This window comes from Oryctolagus cuniculus, chromosome 19 (assembly GCF_051225735.1).
Source record: "Oryctolagus cuniculus isolate XC-2025 breed Fujian yellow rabbit chromosome 19, ASM5122573v1, whole genome shotgun sequence".
Lineage (NCBI taxonomy): Eukaryota > Metazoa > Chordata > Mammalia > Lagomorpha > Leporidae > Oryctolagus > Oryctolagus cuniculus.
In genome coordinates this window covers 59,004,438-59,023,282 of record NC_142885.1, presented here as the reverse complement: position 1 = coordinate 59,023,282, position 18,845 = coordinate 59,004,438, and the positions used below count along the sequence as shown (strand labels likewise).

Sequence of the window (18,845 nt, the reverse complement as noted above, 5' to 3'; positions counted from 1 at the left end):
CCCATGAGTCAGTCTGTTAGGGTCTTTAAGTCCCTCAAGGGAGCAGGTAAGGGGACACCAGGAAGGAGAGCTGGAGGGGACAGACCTGCCGGTGTCAAAGCCAGCATCATAATGGCTCACAGCTGGGACTCCCTCCAGCCGCTGAACAGGAAGCAAGCCGCCAAGCCTCCGTGCCCACATTGCAAACATGGACAGCAACGGTCCCCAGCCCAGGAAAGCTGGGAAGGCGAACGAAGATAATCCAAGCAAAGCAGCCCACACGGAGCGAGCCTCAAACAAGATCTCGCGGTGCCTGGGAGCCGTCCCCGTCCTGTGACCGCCACATCCAGCTCCCAGGGTGAGAGACAGCCTCCAACCTTCCCAGCAGGGGAAGCATGTGTCATGAGGCTAAGTTAAGCAGCACGAAGTTATTCAGGGACACGGTCTCATCTACAAAATGAGAGAGACAGTGACACAGAGACAGACTACTTCACAGGAACCCACCAGGAGGCCGGCACGGACCAGTTAGGGAACGTAGGATCTCACGGAGCTGCTGTCTTCTTACAGCCTTTCTGTTTTTTTCTAAACTCTTTCTCACGTGTCTGTATTTTTAGTGAAACTTTTTTCTTGGTATGAAACAATCACACGGCAAGCATTTGGCACAGCAATTTTTTTTAAAAATTTTATTTATCTATTTGAGAGCTTAGAGAGAGAGAAAGAGGGAGAGATAGAGAGAAAGGTCTTCCATCTGCTGATTCACTCCCCAAATGCCTGCAACAGCCAGAGCTGGGCTGATCTGAAGCCAGGAGCTTCTTCTGGGTCTCCCACATGGGTTCAGGGGTCCAAGGACTTGGGCCATCTTCCACTGCTTTCCCAGGGCATAAACAGAGAGCTGGATGGAAAGTGGAGCAGCTGGGATTCAAACCAGCACCCATATGGGATGCCGGCACCGCAGGCAGAGCTTAGCCTGTTACACCACAGCACCAGGCACAGCCCTGTGCCCTGGCACAGCAATGAAGACACCACTGGGACACCTTGCTTCCACATCAGAGGGCCTGGGTTCAAGTCTCAAATCTGCTTCAAATTCCAGCTTCCGTCTAAGGCTCACCCTGGGAGGCAGTGGACAATGGCTCACTATTTAGGTCCCTGGTGTTCACATGGGAGACTCAGATGGTGCTCCTGGCTTTGGCCTGGCCCCGCTCCAGCTCTCACAGACATCTGGGAGTGAACCAACAAACAGAAAATGCATCGATTGATCAATCCCTCTGTCTCTCAAAACTGCAATATTACTTTTTAAAATAGCCTCCCTCACCTGTTCTACCAACTGGTCGACCTGCCCTGATCCATCTGGTGCCCTTCTGCCAAGCTGATCTCCTGCAAGTGGTGCCTGTCAGGACCTACCTTAGGAGTGGACGCCAGCCCCACTGGCCTTGTGTCCCAGTCACCATCACAACAGCCCTTAGAGGAAGGTGCTATTATTAGACCCATTTTACAGTGGGCAAAATGGAGGTCAGGAAGCCCAAGGCAACCCAGCTGTGTCTGGCTGCCTGCCCCAGGCTTTGCTCATGCACCTGCCCCTTCCCTCCAGCTCTGAGCACCGGCTCCCGAAGCTCAGCCAGCCAGCGATCCAATGGCAGGGCTCTGGCCTTTCACCCTGCACGCCCCCGCTCCGATACACAGACGGCTGCGGGGTGATGACGATGAGACGCTTATCAAGGGATCTGTTTTGTTTCCATGTAGGATGCGCCTGAAATCAGGTGTGTAAGTTTATTTTAGATTCATTTTAGTTTTTTATTTATTTACTTGAGAGGTAGAGAGACAAATACAAGGCCCTCCGATGCTTCCAACAGCTTGGACTGGGCCAGGCCAAAGCAGGGAGTTGGAAACTCAACCCAGGGTCTCTCTCCAACTCCTAGAGCCATCACCGCTGCCTCCCGGGGTCTGCCCTGGTAGGAAACCAGAATCAGGAGTAGAGTCGAACTTGAACCCAGCCACTCCATATGGAATGGGGCTGTCCCCAAAACAGCTTAATCAGGAGGCCAAATGCCCAGCCCTCAGTGGTCTTGTTTCAATTTCTGAGGGAGAAGTAGAGCCTGTCTTCAAACAGAAGCTGCCCTTTGGAATGAAGCTTTCTTGACTATGGACACAATGCTATGTCCCATCACGACCTGGCATGGAAACCCTAACTTCCAAGGTCATGGAAACCCTAACTTCCAAGGTCATGGTACAGGGAGGCAAGGCCTACACAAACACGATCGGTGCCCTTCTCCACTGTGCGAGGCTGCAACAGATACTGGGCTGGCCCCTGACCTTGGCCTTCCAGCCTCCAGGACTGCAGGGAAGAACCTCCTATTCCTGATGAGCTCCCAGGGGGGACACAGCAGTCCAGAGACACACAGACACTCCCCGACTTTTTAAATGTGGAGCTCCAACTCCGATCTACAACTGCGGGTCAGATCTTCACAGCTGAAGGCGATTTCTCCTTTCCCTCCCCCCTCTCCTGCCAGCGCCAAATGCCACCACCTCCACCTTTGGAGGCTCTGCTCCCCAGCGGGCTCACTGCAGCCCCCATCAGAGCCTGGGGGCCCAGTGGTCGACACGCCTTCAGCTCCCCCTCCCGGGCTGCCATCAGCTCGTCCACGTTTTGGAGGTTTTTTTTTTTTAACAAGACACTGCAAGTCCCTGATTCAAGTGCCCCAAGAACTGCAGTTTATTATTATTCGGGTGACCCAATTTTTTAATCACTCTGCCAGTGCAACAAAGATCTCCCACAGCTTCAAGACTCCCTGGGAAGGCTCCAGTCCCAGCTTCTGCCATCCCCTGCGATTTCCGGTGCTTAAAATAAAAGGCACAATGCCTTAGAATCTGGACCTTTTGTTTTTAATCTGATTTTGCCTTTTGGCAAAATAAGGAGAAGAAAATAAGCATTCTCCTTTCCAACATGACCACCCTGCTTGTACGTTCTAGCCATTCAGCGGATGAGCAAGGGCAGCTCTAAGCCAAGGTCACGGTGCTTCCTCCCCAGGAGCTGGGGACAGTGGAGACCAGGCTGAGGTCCCAGCAAACAAGCAACACAAGGTCACACAATCGTCCCTTTACACTGACTTCATCTAAAACCGATCTGCAGGGGCCGCCGAGTGGCACAGTCGGTTAAACCACCACTTACAACGCTGGCATTCCCTACTGGAGTGCCAGTTACAGCCCTGACTGCTCCGCTTCCAACCCAGCTCCCTGCTAATGTGCCTGAGAAAGCAGCAAACGATGGCCCAAGTACACAGGCCCCTGCCACCCACGTCAGAGAACCAGATGCGTTTGCTGGCTCCTGGTTTGGTGGCCATTTGGGTAATGAACCAGTGCCTGGAAGATCTTTCTCTGTTGCTCTGCCTTTCAAATAAATAATCTTTAAAAATAAGTAAAATTGATTCACTTAGTGAATTTTGCAATGCAAAAAAGTAAAAATCTAAGCAGCATATACACGCTGACAGTTAGAAAACACAGGCATGCAAACAAAAGGTGGCCCAAGTCTCGTCCTGCAGCGACAGTCTGCCACAGCTGCTGCCCAGCTCTCTTGCACAGATGTAAACATCAGTTTGCAAGGACACCCAGGGCACTGCTCTAAGCCAGGAGCCGTAAAGGCAGATGCACCCCTCGGCCGCTCCTTGCAACTGTCCAGCAAGTAGGGATTGTTATTACTGATTCCATTTACAAACGAAGCAGGAAGACTCGGAGCGATTCCAGACAAGCTATTTGGCCTTACCTTTTTCACAACAGTTGTACAGAGCTGAGGCTACCCCACCCCAGGCACCCCAACTACAGAGCCCAGGCCTGAACAGGGGGCCACAACACACAGCACTGTGTCCAGCCGCCTTGGCCCACTCGGTGATGGGCCATAAACAAGTTCATGCCAGCACCTGCAGATGTCCGTCACGGTAAACGGTCCCACCCGTGGGTAGGCACTGTGGCACAGGGTGCTACGCCACCACTTGTGACACTGGCATCCCATAGAGGAGCACAAGGTCAAGTCTTGGCTGCTCTGCTTCTGATCCAGCTTCTTGTTAATGTACCTGGGAAGCCAGGAGAAGGTGGCCCAAGCATTTGGGACCCTACCATCTATGTAGGAGACCCAGATGGCGTTCCAGGCTCCTGGTTTCAGCCTGGCCACTTGGCGGAGTGAACCAGAGGATGGAATATCTCTGTATGTGTAAGTCTGTCACTCTTTCAAAATAAAAAATATTTTTAAAGTGGCCCTGTTACACGCAGCTGAATGCATCAGCTAGGAGAGGGCCCTGTTGACATCACAGGGCACATAGTACAGGCACAGTGCCGCAGCGGAGGAGAGAGGGGCCCCAGCACCGCTCCTGGGTGGCAGCCCTGGCACTCACCTCGGGGGCGTGGTAGGAAATGCACTGGAAGATCCAGTCCATGGCGGGCGAGTACAGGGGGAGGTAGCACGGCAGCTCCACTCCCTGGATCACCAGCTGATTTTGCACCGTGTCGCCGTGAATCTATGAGACCAGAGAAGCACTTAGGAAAGGCGTGGGCAACCGTGCAACAAACAAAACTCACGCAACTCGCAGGCTTGCAAGCACTGGGATGGACCCAACCAGCCTGGGGCCTTGGTCGCTTTCCTCAAACTAGAAAACCGCACAGCAAGTTCCCCGAGCCGCCGAGCCGCGTGCACAGGTAACCTGGTAGAAACACAGCCAGCAGCAGAGGGCGCCTGGCGTAGGCTCCCGCTCGCACACTGACCCAGCACGCCTAGCCAGGCGACAGCAGGCCGAGGGCGATTCTCTGGGGTTCGCACCTCCAGAGAGCTGGGAGGCTGCGACCCGCGACCTGGCTGGCCACCAGCGGGCTCTTACCTGTTTGAATGTGAGCAGGAAGTCGAAAAAGTTCTTGTTGAGGTTTTCCTTGAGGTGCGGTGCCACTTCCATTCCCACCTGTGGCCAAGCAGAAAGAGGTTACCTTGGCAACGGGAAAAACAACCCCTCATGTCAGGCATGATACCCTCTGGAGAAGTTAAAAAAAAAAAAAAAAGACAGCCCTGTTTGAGGGCCTGGGTTCGCCTCCTGGCTCTGCTTCCGACTCCAGCTTCCTGTTAACGTGCACCCTGAGAGGCGGCAGGCGACAGCTCAAGTACTCGGGTCTCTGCCACCCACGTGGGTGACCCGGACTGGGCTCTGGGCCTGTGGCTTCAGACTGGCCCAGCCCTGGCTGGTGCAGGTATTTGGGAAGTGAACCAGGGAATGGAAGATCTCTCAAGTCAGTTAAAAACAAATGTGTTAACTCTGAGAGCAGCTCTATGGTTGCTGGGGATGGGAAGGGATGTTGGCAAGGACAAGCACAGATTTAAAAAAAAAAAAAAGATTAACAACAAGTGCCGGGTCTATTGTCTTCCCTTTCACTTTATCAGGTCGTGGAAGAGGCGATAATTAGCCGTTGGGTGACAGCGAAGGCAAGTCGGGTGGACAGGCATTCTGGGGTGAGCTGAAGGGGCCATGACGCAGGCGAGGAGCTAGTCACACTTTCCTTTAATAAACAGCTTCGGCTCCCCCACGCCCGACCCACTCACTGCCTCTGTTGCTTGTTTATCTCCCATCACGCCAGCTGAGCAGCGCAGTAACCTGCTCGGGTCTGAAAGATCCTACCCCAGCAGCGAGGGCAACAGCGCAAGATCCCCCACCCCTGCCTGTGCCCGCCCGGCCTCCGTTCCCCAGGCCTCTGTTGGGGTGAACTGGATGTGTCTGGGGGGAACTCAACCCTCCTACACGGTGGGGAACGTTTCTTCTGCCCCAGGGCTGTTTGGATATCGATGACATCTGTGGGCCACACAGACCGCAGGATTTTCGTGGGCCTCCGAGAGCTAGTGGGAGAGAACAGATGCTGCCCACCCTGTATCATGAGATGGAACTACCCCATCCTGGGTTGCAAAGCTGAGCACACGATCCAAGCCGTAACTCAAGCCCAGTCCATATGCCTATCCCTCCCACAGCCACAGTGATTGGCCTAGGGGTAGATGAATGACGCAAGGTAGGCCACTGAGACTGGGGATGGACTGGGGACCGAGAGTTCTCTCCCCAACACGGTTCTGAGGCTGGCGGGATAGAGCTGGGAGGGGAGCGGACTGTTGACAGCACTCTTGGAGGCCCTGGATCCAGCCACGCCTGCAGTCCTGACACAAGAGCCCGGAAGTGCCCTGTGTGCTTCCGGTCGGATGAACCAGGCTTCTGCCACTTCCGCTGAGAGTGCTACGCACAGGTCACATCTTGTTCCGTCCAAAGGCTTTTAGTAACCACCCAGCGGAGAAGCGCGTTCCGATGTCCACTGTCCCGCAGGGCATCTGCATTCAAAGGCTGTGACGAGGACACGCGGGAGCTTCCATCCGCTCATGTCCCTAACTGCAAACGTTAAAGCCCAACAGGCTTAGGGAGAGTGAGTGTTCTCTGCTTTGCTGGTTTCTCTTTAATAACCAGAAATCATCTTCACTAAGGCACCAAGTGACCTTGTCCAATGCGTTACTCTCCTATTCAACAGAGGTCAAGGTGAGGTCAAAGAATCGCCTTGACTGTGCAGGGTGAGTGCCAATGCGCCCACAGGATCCAGCAGGCTGTGACGCGCACAGGAGGCCCTCAGCAGACCCTCACTTGAGAGCATCTAGACTTTAGAACACTCAGGAGCTGAAGGTTCCAGAAATATACCTGAATTTCCTGGATAAGAAGCCCGCCCCATGCCGTGGCACAGCAGGTAAAGCTGCCACCTGCAGTGCCGGCATCCCATAGGGGCACCTGTTCGAGTCTCAGTTGCTCCACTTCCCATCCAGCTCTCTGCTACAGCCTGGGAAAGCAGAAGAAGGCCCAAGTCCTTGGGCCCCTGCAGCCACTTGGGAGATCCGGAAGAAGCTCCTGGCTCCCGACTTCAGATCTGCCCAGCTCCGGCCGTTGCAGCCATCTGGGGAGTGAGCCAGTGGACAGAAGACCTCCCCTCTCTCTCTGCCTCTCTGTAACTCAGCCTTTCAAAGAAATAAATGTTAAAAAAAAAAAAAAAAAAAAAGGGTGGTGCCATGGCTCACTAGGCTAATCCTCCGCCTGCGGCGTTGGCACACCGGGTTCTAGTCCCAGTCGGGGTGCCGGATTCTGTCTCGGTTGCTCCTCTTCCAGTCCAGCCTGGAGTGCAGTGGAGGATGGCCCAAGTGCTTGGGCCCTGCACCCGCATGGGAGACCAGGAGAAGCACCTGGCTCCTGGCTTCGGATCAGCGCGGTGCGCCGGCTGCAGCGACCATTGAGGGATGAACCAACAGAAAAGGAGGACCTTTCTCTGTCTCTCTTTCCCACTGTCCACTCTGTCAAAAAAAAAAAAAAAAAAAAGCCCCCCCCCCATGCTTCCAGTAGGGGGAAGCGTACAGCATTAGGCCTGCTGCAGGGGTGGGGGGAGCAGGTGCCCTTAGAGGGAAGAGTGCTCCTCTCACAATCAGCAACAAGGAACAGACCTAGAAAACTCTGCCTTCAGGATGGATGTGCATTACTCACTCCCAGGGGGTGGCTGGGTGCTCTGAGACACTGCAGGCCCTCAGGGCTTGTCACCTGCTGGATGTCACAGGGAGGAGGGAAATCAAAGGCTGGCTGCCCCAGATTCTTGAATTGCTAACCGGGGGTTTTAACTGTTCCTGGTTTTAACTGCTCCGGGGGAGGCTCCAACTTTAACTTGGGACAACCCCCTGCAGTACCGCTTGGCGCAAGGCGTGATGGGACAGAGGGAAGGCCCCGTGTGGGCGGAGGCGTCACAATCACACCCGTTCCATGGCTTGTTTCTCATCAACAAAAAACCTGGGAGAGCTGCAGCTTGAAGTTTCGTGGTACTTCACAGGAGAGAGAGGCCAAGTGGCTTCCCATAGGCGCCCCTGGACCCATCCCAGGGGGGCCTGCAGCCCTCCGGGGCCGGGCCCTGGGGACCCTGGGGTCTGCCGTCACACGCAGCACTGCTCCCTGCCCTACCGAGGGCCCTCGCCAACTCGCTGCAAGCAAGGATACATCACAAATAAAGCCATCCAGCTCAAGGCAAAGGGAACACGATGTTTCAAGTCAGGGCCAAGCACGCTGAGGCCCGACAGGCCCCGGGAGCCTGCTTCCCAGCCAAGAACCGGGAAACAATTAACTCGGGGAACCAGTTCACATCTAAGGAGATGACCTCAAACATCCCCCTAATTAGAGCTCCGGTAACTTGGTCTACTTGGAAACTAATTTTTTTAGGAGGAACTCTGCAGCTCTCTTTTCTGTGGAAGAGCCGGGTTCTAAAATTAGCAGCTAATGAAATGTTGCTTTTAGGGGCTGGTGGGGTGCCGAGGCAGGAGAAGCTCAATGTGGGGGCTGAAGGGGGTGGCACGCAGCCACGGGGGCGCGCTCAGCCTACCCGGCAGAGGTAGGCGCGGGCGTACACCGACACCAGCGGGTCCCCGATGCCTCGGATCATGCAGGTCAGCCTCGGCAGGCACTCGGAGATCCCCCTGGAGAGACACGGAGGGCGGTGTCACACACACGCAATCAAGACAAAGCCCGACTCCCTGAACCTGGGGGTGGGGGGAACCCGCCAAGGTCAGAGCTTCGGAGCGCCCGGGGGTGTCTAACAGCCCTGCCCTTTGATAGGTTCCTGGCTCAATGAGTTCTTACGTCTGTGTCCCACGCGCAGGGCTGGAGGCCACGTTCACCCCACTCATTTGTAACAGTGTTTTGTCCCCAGTTCCTTTTCAACAACTGGAAGCCCCCATCTTGTCTTTGCACTCCTGTGGCACGGATCTACCCCGTGACCCATCCCCTCCTAATGGCACGGCACGCGTCTACCTATATTCTGGTTCCTCTCTCCTGCCACGGGGAACTTCCCTCTGCCCAAGGCACTGCCCCCACTGGCCAGACATAGCAGCTGTTTCCTCAGCACCCGCGTTCCCCGTTCCCCTCAAGACAATCCCAGGCATCCCTGGGTCCCGCCAGCACCTTCGGGATACATTCTATCCAATCAGGAGTTATCTGCGATATGGCACCCGGTCTGGACTCGACACCTGGTCTTCTGCACCCTTAGTTCCCCGTGAATGCCAGCTGCTGTTATGTCACCATGGGGCTTGTGCATGCGTGTGCATGTGTGTGTGTGTGCACGCGCGCATGCACACGCTTGCATGTCTGGATTTTTAGACATTTGGTGGGTCTAGGTGTTAGAGAAGAACCTTACGTCTTAGACAGGAACTTGTTACACTTCAGGATAGACGCTTCCACATAACTGCAAAAACATTCCGTTAAGGAAGACATCTTCCAAGTCGCCGACTCCTTACAGGAGTCAGAGAGCAGAACCAGGAGGGTCTTGGGAGGGGAGGGAGGCCCCTGGGGCCCTCCACAGTGCAGGGAGTGCAGGGAGGGAGGGAGGGGCTTGTGATTTCCACAGATGGAGTTCAAGGTTTTCTGTGAACTTGACTTTTGGAAAATGTTACATAGTTGGCTGTGCACTGAAATTTAATCTGAGAGGGAAGCCTCCCCGATCAAGGCTTTCTGGGGGTGCGGATGGCGGGAAGGGGAGAAGGAACTCGACATAGCTAAGATATAATTTGTGTACGCAAGTTACATTCTCTGGTCTTCCATGCTGGCGTTCGAAGAAGGCCTTGCTCTTTCCATCTTCTGGGAGCAGACAGAACACAGGAGGACGCAGCGTTTAGACTGAGAGAAGGACTGTGTGGCTGCTCCTCAAGGTGGCAGAGGCGGACACGTGGCATCGTATTCCAAGTGGCAAACCAAAAGCCATCTGCACAGAGAGGGAGCGCGAGCGAGGGCTCCCACGGTGTGGCTTGCGCTGGGTTTTCGGGCCAGCAGCCGTAACGGGACCCAGTTTTCTATAGGAATTTCAGGGGCATCCCAGCACATGGCTTCAATGAACCGTGTGGTGCCTTCTGCCTATCCAGAAAATCATGGGATACACACACACACACACACACACACACAAAGGATACAATCGCGGAATGAGCTCTCTGATGGACGCAATCTTGAAAAACCAATTCAGGCACGTTTCTTTGGCCGTGTCGTTCACATTCTCTGGACAAAAGTGATCTGCAAGATCAACACAAGGGCCGTGAGCCCACTGAAGCGCAGGCTCCCACACGGCACCACCGTGAGATGGAGGAGGGGGAGGGCGCTCAGACACTCTGAGCCCTTTCTCCAGCATCCTCCTCCTTCCTGGGAAACATGGTGACAGTCACAGATCTCACACACACACACACACACACACACCCCAATGCTCATGTTCAGATTCCTGATGTTAGCTCACCTCACCACAATGGCCCTCTGAAGATGTCCCTTTATTAATCTCTCCCCACCCCTCATTTTTACTTATTTTATTTGAAAGGCAGGGAGATACAGAGCTATTACACCTGCTGCTTTATTCCCCAAATGCCTGCAGCAGCTGGAGCTAGGCCAGGCTGCAGCCAGAAGCCAGGAATTCCACCCAGGTCTCCCCTGTGCATGCCAACTACCTGAGCCATCACCCACTGCCCTCTCAGAGCGCACATTAGCGCAAAGCTGGAATGGAGGGTGGAGCTGAGACTTGAACCCAGGACTCCAATATGGCTGCCACCCACATGGGAGACCCGGATGAAGCTCCTGGCTCTGGTCTGGCTCAGCCCCACCCATTGTTGCCATTTGGGGAGTGAACCAGCAGATGAAAGATCTCTCTGCTTTTCAATTAAATAAATAAAACTTTAAAAACAGTGCCCTCCTTCACGTCTTCCTGCCTGCCAACTGGAATGTGGGTGTGATTGCTGGGACCTCTGCAGCCACACTGAAGCACAAGAGTCACCAGACACCAATCAGGACCCTGGCACCAAGGGCTTGCTGCCCCAACACTCCTGACCCTTGTTAGTGTTAGTTTCAGCTTCCTAGCACCCAGGCACCATGCCTATATACTTTTGAAAAGAAACAATGAAAATGTCTCACAGTTCTGGATTTGACACGTACCTTAAGAAGGAATGAAAGAAAATATGGGAAAATGAAAGAAACAAAAAACAAAAGAAAATATCAACTTAACACCACAAGGGCACCACTGAACCCTCACATGAAAATGATTTTGGCAAACACTGGTGGCCCATATCACCCCACTGTCTCAGGATTCATCAAAAAGACAAAAGTCACTATAACAAATAACTTAGCTTGTTGGCTTTCGGCATTTTTTACCCGATTCTGCCATGTGGTGGTCCGTGACTGATGCGATCCCAACTCCTAAGGAGTCGGCACAAGAGAGAAACCTCCGGGCACTTCCGTCACAGAGAGCACTCACTGACACACCTGCAGGTTTTCTGAAGCTGCAGCCTCCAGTATTTATCTATTTTGGGTGCCTGGCACGCTTCAGTCATTTGGGAACTGTTCGTTCGCTCACCATTTCCAACAGGACAGAAGTAACCAGTGTCCCCTTCCTGGCCTGAACTCACACACATTCAGTAACCTGCTTTTCAGTTTCAAGAAACTCAGTTGGGAAAAGATATGGGTTATTCTTAAATTCATTTGTTAATCTTGTCTCCTGGGACAGGGAGGGGCACAGGGTTAATTTCCCTTTGTATGAATGAATTATATGGGTTGAAATCCAAAAGCAAAAGTAGGTCCCTGACGTCATCTATAAAATCTCTCACTCTGGCCGGCTCTGTGGCTTAATAGGCTAATCCTCCGCCTAGCGGCGCCGGCACCCCAGGTTCTAGTCCCGGTTGAGGCACCGGTTCTGTCCCAGTTGCTCCTCTTCCAGGCCAGCTCTCTGCTGTGGCCAGGGAGTGCAGTGGAGGATGGCCCAAGTGCTTGGGCCCTGCACCCCATGGGAGACCAGGGGAGACACCTGGCTCCTGGCTCCAGATCAGCGCGGTGCGCCGGCCGCGGCGGCCATTGGAGGGTGAACCAACGGCAAAAGGAAGACCTTTCTCTCTGTCTCTCTGTCCATTCTGCCTGTCAAAAAAAAAAAACTCTCGCTCTACAGCATGGGGCACTGTGGCTCACAGAGGCGGAACAGTGATCTGGGAACCGTGCTCCAGGCAAGTCGCCCTGCACACACACACACAGTGACTGCAAGCTACACAACAATCTTCATACACCAACACAACGTCTCTATGCCTGCCTCCAGCTTGAAGGAGAACTCAGGAACAGAGCAGGACTTTAACATCTCACGTCAAACTCAGTATCACATCCCTGCCTTTCACTTGCTTAAATGCCTTAAGAGCCAACTGAGGGGCCAGCGCTGTGGCATAGTGGGTGAAACCACTGCCTGCAGTGCCGGCATCCCATTTGGGTGCCGGTTTGAGTCCCATCTGCTCCACTTCCAATCCAGCTCCCTGCTATGTCCTGGGAAAGCAGTAGAAGATGGCCCAAGCCCTTGGGCCCCTGCACCTGCGTGGGAGACCCACAAGAAGCTCCTGGCTTCGGATCAGTGCAGCTCTGGCCATTGCAGCCATCTGGGGAGTGAACCAGCAGATAGAAAATCTCTCTCTGCCTCTGCCTTTCAGTAACTCTGCCTTTCAAATAAGTAAAATAAATCTGAAAAGGGAAGGGGAGGAGAAGGTAGGGAAGAGGAGGGAGGGAGAAAGAAAAAAGAAAGAAAAAGACAGGAAAAAAGAAAGACAGAAAGAAAAGCAAAGCCTTCTAATTGGGATTTCTGCGGGACAGCTGTGATGTTACCTGGCAGGACGCTGCGGTTATCCACGCACATGGAGAAGATGCGCTCGTACACAAGCTTCCCTGGGGGAAAAGGACAGACGGTGTCAGCATCACGAACCCCAGGAGCAAACACTAAATAAACACTCGTTAATTAGGGACAAGGCACTGTGTGGACCCAGTTATGCTTTAACTTGCGATGGGATGCTGCCCCCTAGTGGGACACAACTGTAAGTCATATTTCTTTTTGTTCTCTTGTTTTGAATGAAAGGGACCACTGTAGAATCTTAGCTGCAACCAGGGGCCAGAGGATCCTGATACATCTATCCCCACTGGCTCGGCGGAGAAGGGGCCAAACCCTATTCCAGGCCAGAGGCCAAAACAGGTAGCCCACAGGCTGGATTCAGCCCAAGACCAGTTTTGTTTGGCCTACACCACAATGGCTCACCAAGTGTTACCATATTTTTGGAACTCGTTACCAACAGCAAAAACTGGGAGGATTCACACAAAACACTGGATTTCCTGCTTCATGTCAGATGTGCGAGAAGGTACCCTTAGCCCTACAGGCTAACAGCAGCGAGGGGGTGGGGGTGGGGGTAGAAGCTGCCCTGTGAAATGGCACAGACACTACCCCGCATCGCCAGCCTCACTCGCTCATTACGCACCTTGCCTGGCGCCTAGAGGCCCTGGAACTTAGGCTGCCAGTAGAAGGCCAAGCTCCACCGTAACAGATTTTATCGCCAGCACGTGCCCAGTGCCCACCATGCAGTGGGTGCTCACTCATCACTGAACGAACACATCTGAGGTTCTGTGGGTCACAGGTCACCGTCGCAACTACTCAGCTTCTGCCGTTTCCACAGGCATAGGCAGTATGCAAACGAATGCACATTCTGTGTTCCCATAAAATCCGATGTACACAAACACTGGACAATCGGAACTCGAAGTGTGCGCGTATTTTGGAGAACGGTCCTAATCCGTCTCTGAAGCCTCCTCAGTGCCTTCGATGTCAAAGTACCTCCCTCTGCTTCTGTTGTCCCCTCTTCTCCCCCTTGGTAAGCCCATCATCCAAGCAGTAAAGAACACCACACACTGCTCACCAACGGAAAAAGAACCAGACAAGCTACGCGGGTCGTGTCTGGTCACACACGGGGGCAAACGGCACGGCCAGGAGGTGGCAGTGCTGAGACAGTGAGGGAAGCCGGCCCAGCAAGTGGCCCTGCCAAGGCGCCTCCCCCCCCAGGGAGCCACCCCATCACTATCACTGAGAGTCACGCGTTGGAGCGATGAAGAGGAACACGGATTCTGAGCCACACTCACAGGAGACAGTCCCTCCCTTGGGCAGCCACCCGGGAGCCTCAGGGCTGAAACTGCCCTGGTTCTGGGCTCCCCAGAGACAGCCACGCCCCCCCCCAGGGCTTCTCACACCTGACTGACATGCACAGCACCTGCGGGCTCTGTATCTGTCCTCGGAGGCTCTGAAATGAGCAGTCCGGGCGCGACTGGACCCCTGGGTGACTGCGAAGCATGGCCAGGCAGGAGCAGTGTGGCTCGGAACCAGGGGTCCCACTTAGAAGCTCCGAGAAGCCTCAGAGAACAGGCCCCAGTACCCACACGCTCAGCCTCTTTCCTCCTGACAGTGTTGTTACCTGGGGCTACACCTGGTGCAGAGAGTGAACGTGAACGTGAATTGCGGTTTTCCCTCCTTTCCTACACACAACACTCCACAGCTGCTCTGCCTCTTCTCCCCTCAACCACACACCCTGGAGACCCTTCCCAAAGGCCACCACGCGGCCTCACCCGTAGACACTACAAAGCCACGCTGCCCTTTCCACAATGGGCCCCCGACGGCTGGCCACTGGTGTGGCTTCCCGTCTTTGGTCTTTGGCTGCTACAGATGGAATGAATTCCCTCGGGTGGAACCACTAGGTCAATGGCATTGGTGTTTGTAACTCTGATGGAGTACGAACTTCCGGTGCGAGCAGTGCACCAGGCAACAGCAGGTGCCTTGTGAACACAGTGCAGAGCTCCAGCTCTTGGTGACCTTGGCAAGCTTTCAGACTCCTCACCTCTAACACAGGGGTGGGCACAGACCCAGCCTCCCGGCGCTGCTGGGCACACAACATCACGCCCATAAGGCACCTAGAGGAGCCGAGCTGACCTCCCGACTCCCAACCCAGCCATTTCTTGGCACCTTGGCACTGTCTCCCAGCTCACACCTGCAGGGGCTGGTGGAGTGGCTGCCCAAAGCCTCCACAAGGCGCAGGCGCTGACTGGCTCTGGCCAGGTTGGCATCCCGGGAGCTCAGGGGTGCTGGTTCATGCCAAAGGAGCCTGTAGGATGCCGAGACCCAAGCGGTGCATGGCCCCACACCCATCCATCCTGGCAGCTCCTGGCCACGCCCACCCAGGGCCCCGCCCCCTTCCCTCTCATTCAAAGTGCTGCAGCCGCCTCCAGCCCTGCCCCAGTCTACTGTGGCTCAACAGCCAGAGGCAGCCTGTTAACACCGGAAGCAGACCCCGGCCCTCCTCTGCTCCACTTCCTCTCGCCTTCCCGGTCAAAGCCAACTCCTGCCCGTGGTCCACGAGGCCCCCCGTGTCAGCCCCACCCCCTCCTGCGAGGCATGCTCCCACCCCAGGGTCTCTGCACCACTGCTCCATGGCCTCACCCGCCGCCCCAGAGCCGGGTGGCTCATGTCTCACCTCCTCCCAGTAACTGCCCCTGGCTTCTCGGCAAGGCTTTCTCCGAGCGCCCCACTGAAAAACGCAGGCCACCCCAACCCGGCTCTGTACCCGTATCTTGCACACAATCGGGCCAACTCAGGTGTTCGGTGAATTCCGTCTTTGGCTGGAGCAGAAGCCCCACAAAGGCGGGGACCGTCATGCCTCCTCTCGGCTCCGCCACCTCCGCCACCTCTCCGGGTCATCAGAACCCCACCGGCTGCCTTTGGGCTGGGACAGCTCCTCCCCCAAGTCCGCATCTCCCCCTGCTGGCAACGGCACCACCTCGTTTCTTTTAGGGTGACCAGATGTGCATCATCAGTGCATCTCATCCCCCCCGGACCCAGCTGGCTCAGGCACTGCCATGGAAGCCAGGCCTGGCCAATGAGATGGGATCCCGGGGTTACTGGAATGTTTGGGGCAAGCAGCTCTACCCTTGCCCCGGGAGCACCAGCAGAATAAGCTGACAGAGCTGGGACACCTTGTGAAGCTGGACAGTGAAGCCAGTCGGGGGGAAAGGACTGGGAAAACACAAGGTCCTAATGATGTTGTTCCAGCTCCTGGATCCAGCCATACCTGCAGGCAGACACCAACTGTGTCGGGCCCTCTCAGTTTCAGCCAGTTAGGTCTCCTGCTGCGCGCTCTCACTATTACACTCGGGCTCCAGGGCAGCACCCGGATGCGGAACTGAACGGATCTCTCCAGTCAACACTTTGTTTTCAGACACATCAGCTCTCTCGGTGGATTGCAGACAGGACCTGCTCGGCTGGGAACCCGCGAGTCCCTGCTTGCTAAGACGGTCGCTGTCCCTGCTCTGGTGTCCTGCGTCCAGCGGTAGGCCAGAAACCCTATTTCCTGCCCCTGCGAGGCCCCTCGCTGCTCCTAGGGGGCTGCAGGATCTGGAAAAAGTGCTAACAGCCAGGTGTTCTGGCCTGACCAACCACTGCCCGGAGCACAGAAGGGTCCTGCTCCTCAGGGCTGCTCTGGTCACTCCAGACCTTTCCACCGGTCCCCGAGCACACACTCGTGACACAGACCTCAGCGAGGCTGCAGCCAGTGCCCGGGTAGGAGGAGCGATGGCCGGGACGAAGGTGTCCGCCGTGAAGACACAGGACAGACACGCTGGGGAGACGTGCAGGAGGAGGAGCCGTAGAACAACAATGGGACACGGGCACACAGCGGAGCACGCACCAACTTCCCACGCGAGCAGCCGGGAGTGCAGTGGTGCCCCTCCCAGCGGGGCGAGGAGGGGCTGGGAGGAGCAGCCAAGATCAGTTCTGAACCAGGGCGACGGTGCTGGAGCAGGGCTGGCTCGGACAGGCCCCGGGCGCCCCACTTTACCGCCCGCCCAGGAGCAGAGGGAAGATCATTTAGGGGTCTTTGCTAAACAGCACCTGTGGGAACAGGCCCGGCTCGGCCTGCCTTCCAACTCGCCTAAGTACCCTACACCGTGGCAGAACCCGGTTTAGAGCGACACGAGCGCCCCGTTCCCGAGACGTTCAGAGGAGCCTGATTGGCACTCACCGAACGTGTCCAGTATGTCGGTGATGAGCACGAACTTGCTGGGGTAGAACTGAATCACGCTCGTGTCCGAAAGAAGCTTCGAGCACTAGAAAGGCACAAAGGAACAGAAAATTTGTTCAGGGGGGCGGGGGGGGGGGCAGCCGTGGTCGGGACGCCCCAGGCCCGGCAAAGTATCGGTTTCTTTCTTTTGCTTAATTAGCGTATTTGAAAGGTAGGGAGAGAAAGGTTTTCCACCTGCTGGTCTACCCACCAGATGCCCACACAGCCAGGCCTGGGCCAGGCAGGAGCCAGGAGCCCAGAACTCAACCAGGGCCTCGCAGGTGGACAGCCACCCCTGCTGCCTCCCACAGTGCACGCTCAGGAGGAAGCCCGATCGGAATCCAAGCCAGGACTCGAACCCAGACCCTGACACAGGATGCAGGCGTCCCAGGAGGCGGCTTGACCCCTGTGCCTGCGCCTGCCCCCAAAAGATGATTCCGGCGAGGCACTCGGCGGGTACCTTACCTGGTGCTAGGCATTGGGAGATGACAAAACCACTGTGCTTCCGACAAGGGGACGCAGATTCTGCTCACAACAGAGCCTCCCCAGGAAGGCTCTAGAAAGCCTTGCTCCAGGGAAGCCAAAGGCCCGAGACAGTCTCATCCGGGATGCTGTCCACGTCCTGGACACAGTCACCAGAACGAGTGAACAATGTCTCCCCGTCAGTCTTCTCGGGTGGCCCACGGTTCGTCCTAGCTGCTTTCCAGTCTGGCTTCTTAAATGTGCTTTTCTGGAAGAAGTCCCCCCTTCCCCCAGGCTTTTTTTTTTTTTTTAATTATTATTTGAAAAGCAGAGATACAGCCGTTTTCCATCTGCTGGTTCATTTCCCAAAGGCCCCCAACAATCAGACTGGGCTGGGCCAAAGCTAGGAGACCGGAAGTCAATCTGGGTCTCCCACGTGGGTGGCAGGGATCCAAGAACCTCAGGCGTCACCTGCTGCCTCCCAGGGTGCCATGAGCAGGACGCTGGATGGGGGAAGAGCCAGGCGCTCTGATATGGGTGCAGGTGTCCCAAGGGGCAACGTAACCACTGCCTCACTCGGCCCCCACGTCTTCTTAACTCCCGTAGGTCACTTATACCATTCCTGAAGTTCCTTCCAGAGGGAAACAGAGGCTTCAAAGGGAACACGGTCCTCTGCACTCTGATCCTCATCGCTGGGAACAGCCGGCTTTCTTGGAACTGCTCGGTCCCAACGCTCTGGCTCATGCCAAGGGCCACTGGTGCATCACAGACCCTACCCAGAGACCGTAGCCATGCCACGAGGCCCCACTAAGCCCCGAGTAAGCCACCTTTCATCAGCACAAACGAAAAAGCTCTTTCTACTTGGAAGAACCAAATGCCCCAAACTCCTTACAAACTCAAAAGTCAGCACGCAGAATTCAATAGCTTTGCTGTATTGGATCATTCCCACGGTTGACCCTCATATGAAAACAAGTCACTTTGGAAATTTCTGAAGTCGCCAGGACTCCTTTATGGCACATTTCCAGCAGGCAGAGCAGGGTTGGCGCGTTCTCCGCGTCAGACCCGTGTTTGCAGTGTGCCGCTGTGACCCAGTATCGCAGTCGTTGGGGTCACCAGGTTCCTCCTGTGTGTGTGTTGGGGGGAACTGCTTCCTGATGCCTCACTTAGAGATCCTCCACGTGCCCTCTACGAGAGCTCCAACGTCAACAACTGCCCCCGGGAGATGTCAGGGCTGCGGGAGAAAACCAAACAGCTCCGAGTCCCAGGCACTGTTGCCAGCAGCCAGCCTGAGGTTCCTCGCCGGCCCCTGGCTTGTGGGGGCCCCCGCGAGAAGACAGAGGTGAGCGAGAGAATTCAAACTGAAGACTTCAGCTCAAACATAGCCGGGCCCTCCCAAGCCTCTGTGCACCGACTTCCTCCCAAGCCGGTCTCACAGAACACGCATGTTATACAGGATAATAAGACC

At 55.5% G+C, this 18,845-nt stretch overlaps 1 protein-coding gene across 2 annotated transcripts in view; it reads right to left on the bottom strand.

Annotated features, from left to right (window-relative positions):
* Positions 1 to 18,845, bottom strand: part of VPS35L (VPS35 endosomal protein sorting factor like) — a 93,103-nt gene that overhangs the window by 55,691 nt on the left and 18,567 nt on the right. For both annotated transcript variants that reach the window (XM_070064787.2, XM_002711807.6), the window contains 7 exons: positions 16,880 to 16,964; positions 12,663 to 12,722; positions 9,965 to 10,061; positions 9,196 to 9,243; positions 8,386 to 8,479; positions 4,842 to 4,919; positions 4,362 to 4,484 (listed from right to left, as the gene is read on the bottom strand). In XM_070064787.2, coding sequence (XP_069920888.1) covers positions 4,362 to 4,484; positions 4,842 to 4,919; positions 8,386 to 8,479; positions 9,196 to 9,243; positions 9,965 to 10,061; positions 12,663 to 12,722; positions 16,880 to 16,964 — 585 coding nt within the window. The remainder of the gene's footprint in view (positions 1 to 4,361; positions 4,485 to 4,841; positions 4,920 to 8,385; positions 8,480 to 9,195; positions 9,244 to 9,964; positions 10,062 to 12,662; positions 12,723 to 16,879; positions 16,965 to 18,845) is intronic.